General features: G+C 39.2%; 1 protein-coding gene across 1 annotated transcript; it reads left to right on the top strand.

Moving 5' to 3' along the window:
- Positions 1–336: 336 nt before the first annotated feature.
- On the top strand, positions 337–1,854 carry LOC131636069 (uncharacterized). The gene is made up of 4 exons (XM_058906716.1): positions 337–667; positions 765–1,087; positions 1,199–1,343; positions 1,463–1,854. The coding sequence occupies exons 1-4, from the start codon at positions 337–339 to the stop codon at positions 1,852–1,854; spliced, it is 1,191 nt and encodes a 396-aa protein (XP_058762699.1).
- Positions 1,855–4,358: the final 2,504 nt, after the last annotated feature.

A 4,358-nucleotide genomic window follows, 5' to 3' on the forward strand; every position in this document is an offset into this window, starting at 1 on the left:
ATCCCTTAAGGGTCGCGGAAATATGTGAGGTGGTAAAAGATAAACTATCTGAGGATCACAAGAGGTGGTGTGAGGCAGTTTTTTCGGTGGAGGAGGTGGTGGTTGCTCTTAATCAGATGCACCCTTTAAAGTCACATGGCTTGGATGGTCTCCCTACAATGATTTTCAAAAATATTGGGGAATCATTGGCAATGACGTCTTGGAGTTGGTTCTGGAAGTCTTGAATAATGGTTTGGACCCTTCGGGGTTGAACAGAACTTTATTGCTCTGATTCCTAAATGTAAAAATCCTACTTGCCCAAAGTAGTTTAGGCCCATTAGCTTATGTAATGTGGCTATGAAATTGATTACTAAGACCATTGCTAACAGATTGAAGAGTATTCACCTTGAGCTGATTGATGAAGAACAAAGCGCCTTTGTCCATGGTAGACAAATAACGGATAATGCTCTTATTGCTATGAAGTGTTTTCATTGGTTGAAGAAGAAAAATAAAGGAAAGAAAGGAGTTATGGCGCTCAAGCTTGATATGTCAAAATCGAATGATTGGTTGGAGTGGTCTTTCATGGTAGGGGTTCTCGAAGCTATGGGTTTCCCTAACTCCTTGGTGGAGTTAATTAGGAGTTGTATCTCTACAGTGTCCTATCAAATTCTCCTTAATGGCCAGCCTGGTTCCGTTTTTATTCCAGAGAGAGGGCTCCATCATGGAGACCCTCTCTCTCCTTACTTGTTTATTCTCTATGCAGATCTCCTATTTGTTTTTTGCAGATGATTGCCTACTTTTTTGTAGAGCTAGTACAGTTGAGGCGGATGGAATGATGGATATCCTCTATAGGTACCAAGTTTCTTCCGGTCAGATGGTGAATATGGAGAAGTCTGAGGTATCCTTTAGTCGAAACGATCCTGATCATTGCAAAGATTTGATCTGTAATAGGATGAGAGTAAAGACGGTGGAAAATCATTCCAAGTACCTTGGGCTTCCTGTGATGTTTGGAAGATCCAGAAAAGATGTTATCTCCTTTGTCATGGATCAAGTTTGGAAGAAAATGAAGGACTGGAAGGAGAAGTTCCTTTCAAAAGTAGACAAAGAAGTAATTATTAAGGAAATGGCTCAAGCAATCTCAACAGATATTATGAGCTGCTATAAGCTACTTGAGGGCTTGTGAAAAGATATTGAAACAATGTTGGCCCGTTTATGGTAGGGTTCAAAGAATGGAGAAAGGAAAATCCACTGGGTCAGTTGGGATAATTTGTCAAGAGCCAAAGGTGTTAGAGGTTTGGGTTTCCGTGGAATTAGCAACTTCAATGTTAGCCTCCTTGGAAAACAGTTTTTGAGATTGCAGACGGGTGAGAATTTCCTCCTTCAAAGGGTCTTTAAGCAGAGATATTTCCCTAGATGCTCGATTTTGGATGCTATACTGGGTTTTGCTCCCAGTTATACCTGGAGAAGTATTATTGGCATATAGATATTATCTCTGCATGTTCTAAATGGAGTATTGGCAATGGGGAGAGTGTCAAAATTTGGGGAGATAATTGGCTTCCTGGTAGTTCTTGTTCTAGAGTTTTGAGCAGTGCGAGGGTGTTAAATAAAGAGGAATTTGTGAGCAGCCTATTTGATAAAGATCTTTTATGTTGGAAGAGAGATCTTGTGGAAACCTGTCTGGTCCCCTTTGATGCGCCCAAATTCCTTAGCATCCTGCTATCGATGCGTAACCCTACTAACAAATTTATCTGGTCTGGTGAAAGTAACAACAACTATTCTGTGAGGTCGACGTACAAACTGCTTGCCGCCAAACGTCATGATTCTGTTGCAGGTTCGTCTTCCCCTCCTCACCAAAATTTATGGAAACTTGTGTAGAATGCTCCAATTCATATCAGGGTCAAAAATTTCTTGTGGCGTCTTGCAAAAGACATTCTCCAACTTTTGGGAACTTGAGAAAAAGAGGTATGGTTTTGGACACTTCTGTAGCAACCTGCCCTAAAATTAAACTTTTAGAGTCGCCACCTATTATGAAGGGCGGATAGGAAACCCTACGCAGTTAAGAGATCGGGGTAAGATTATTATAATCAGGTCGAGGGAAGGTGTTAGGCACCCTCAACCCTTTCCTATGGCTTTGAATCTAATGGTCAAGTTTTATGGCTAAGAGTATTAAGGCAAGGTTTATGCTTTCGAGGGTTAATAATTAAGGGAAATAAAATCGGGAACAAATGAGATTTAGAGGGAAGGGGACTCGCCTTGTTACCAAGTGCCTACATATCTCCTTATGGAGAATCAAAGTCTACGTAGTTCGGGCACAGGGTTGTACGCCTTAGAATTAGAATTTGTGGTTTGAAATTGTTTTAAAGGCTTTTTGAGTGGCCTATCGCAGTTTTGAATTTGATTTGAAGATGAAAAAGTTTTGAGGTTTGGCATACAACTCTGATTTGATATGTCACCGTTAGATGCGATGATCAATAGATTTGATCAGTATAGCTAACGGATTAATGGGGCATTGCTGGTTACTCTGATCGATAGATTCGATCGTCGCGGGCAGCAAATTAAATGTATTTTAGGTTTTTATATATTTTTATCTCTCGTCTAATGCGACTAATAGATTTAGTCGGGTCGAGGAGAGAATTAAACTAGAATCGATTATATTATTAATAAATAAATTAGAATCAATTATATTATTAATAAATAAATTGAATGATAAAACATTATTTCTCGCCTAATGCGACTAATAGGTATAGTCGGTTCGGGGAGAAAATTACATTAAGTTATCAAAAAAACAAACAATTAAATAATTAGAGTTTACAAAATTAATTTATTAATTTTATTTTAAATTTTATATAGGGGGTGTATGTTGTGAAGGTAAGTAATTTTAAGGTGTGTTAACAGTAAGGGCCTAGGCCCAATGATGTTTTCAGCCCGTCAAGATCATGTGTGGTGAGGGAGCATGGCCTTAGATTTGCGCTCGGGTTGATGTATAGCCAGGATTTGTTAGATCCAATATCAATGGCCTGAATGCGATTTTAGTTGAGTGTCTATGTTAGGTGTATGCACCGGATCAAAGTCCCTTGTGCACATCATGTGGCCATCGTGAGGCCACATGTCACCGATCCAGGGATTGGGGGGGTGAATCAAACCAACGCTTTCCTCTTTTCATTTCTCCAGATCTTCTTTCTCCCTCTCTTTTGTTTGCTCTCTCGCTCTCTTTCCTCTCTTCCCAGATAAGCCCAGAAAAACATAAGAACAACCACCGCGCGCCACCGTAAACCGCCCCAGAACCACCGTTAAGCCCAGTTTTCCGGTTGACATTCAACCGGAAAACTCATACCTTCAAGCGATCTAAACCCAGAAACCCTAAAGAACACGAACCCTAACCCCAAACCTATGAATCTAAACCCCATCAAACCCCAGATTCAACCGTAAACAACATGCAAACATGCAATCAAACCCTAAGCTAAGTGATGTTTGTGTTTACCTCAATCGATTGTGACTTTGAACTCGTTCTTTCTGGATCAGTGCTTCTAATCTCCTCTTCCTTCTCTTTGCTTTGCAGGTACCGGTTCGATGGAGGTTGTTCGTCCTCGCGGCGCGGGTGTTTGGTTTTCCAGACAAAGAATCTCCCCCCCCCCCCTCGTCTAATTTCTTTTTTCTTTTATAACGTTAGGGTTTAGATCAGATTAGGAATTATTAGATTTAGGATTTGATTCGTTCATTGATCTGTAATTGATTCAATGTTTTAATAAAAATCCTATTTTGATTTTGTTTATGTTTAGCTTTAAGTTTTATTCAGATCTGATTTGCTGAGATTGTTTGTTAAGATTCGATTTGTGTTTAAGATTTGATTGAAGATTGGATTCAATGCTGGGATTTGATTATGAAGATTCATGTTCATGGGCCTAGGCGTTTGGTTTTCAGATCTAGGATTTGCTGGTGTTGCAGCGGTGCCGATCGGGAGAGAAGAATAACAGGATTCGGGTCGGTTCTGACCCGGTCCATTGATCCATACGTGCGGCCCAGCGTTGACCCAATAGCTGGTCCATTACTCAGGGGACTCTCTTAGGCCCACATTGGAAATTAACCCATTGGCCTTTTAGCTAATTAATTACTTATCAATGACTGAATATTGAATAATAGCAATAATTAGGCGTAAAACTACTACCAATCAACGATAATCACCTGATAACCATACTAATCATAATCAAAAAACATAATAATTAATTAATAAGATAACAAAATTAATACTAATAATTAATAATAATACAATTTAACAATAATAATTAGTCAAGTAGGTGTTAGTAAAAACAAAATGAGTCCTCCAAAATTATAGTATTTTTTGTAAAATTGGGCCCATTATTTGGATCCCAAAAAATACT

The sequence above is a fragment of the Vicia villosa genome, unplaced genomic scaffold (assembly GCF_029867415.1).
Source record: "Vicia villosa cultivar HV-30 ecotype Madison, WI unplaced genomic scaffold, Vvil1.0 ctg.001626F_1_1, whole genome shotgun sequence".
In the NCBI taxonomy this organism is placed as follows: domain Eukaryota; kingdom Viridiplantae; phylum Streptophyta; class Magnoliopsida; order Fabales; family Fabaceae; genus Vicia; species Vicia villosa.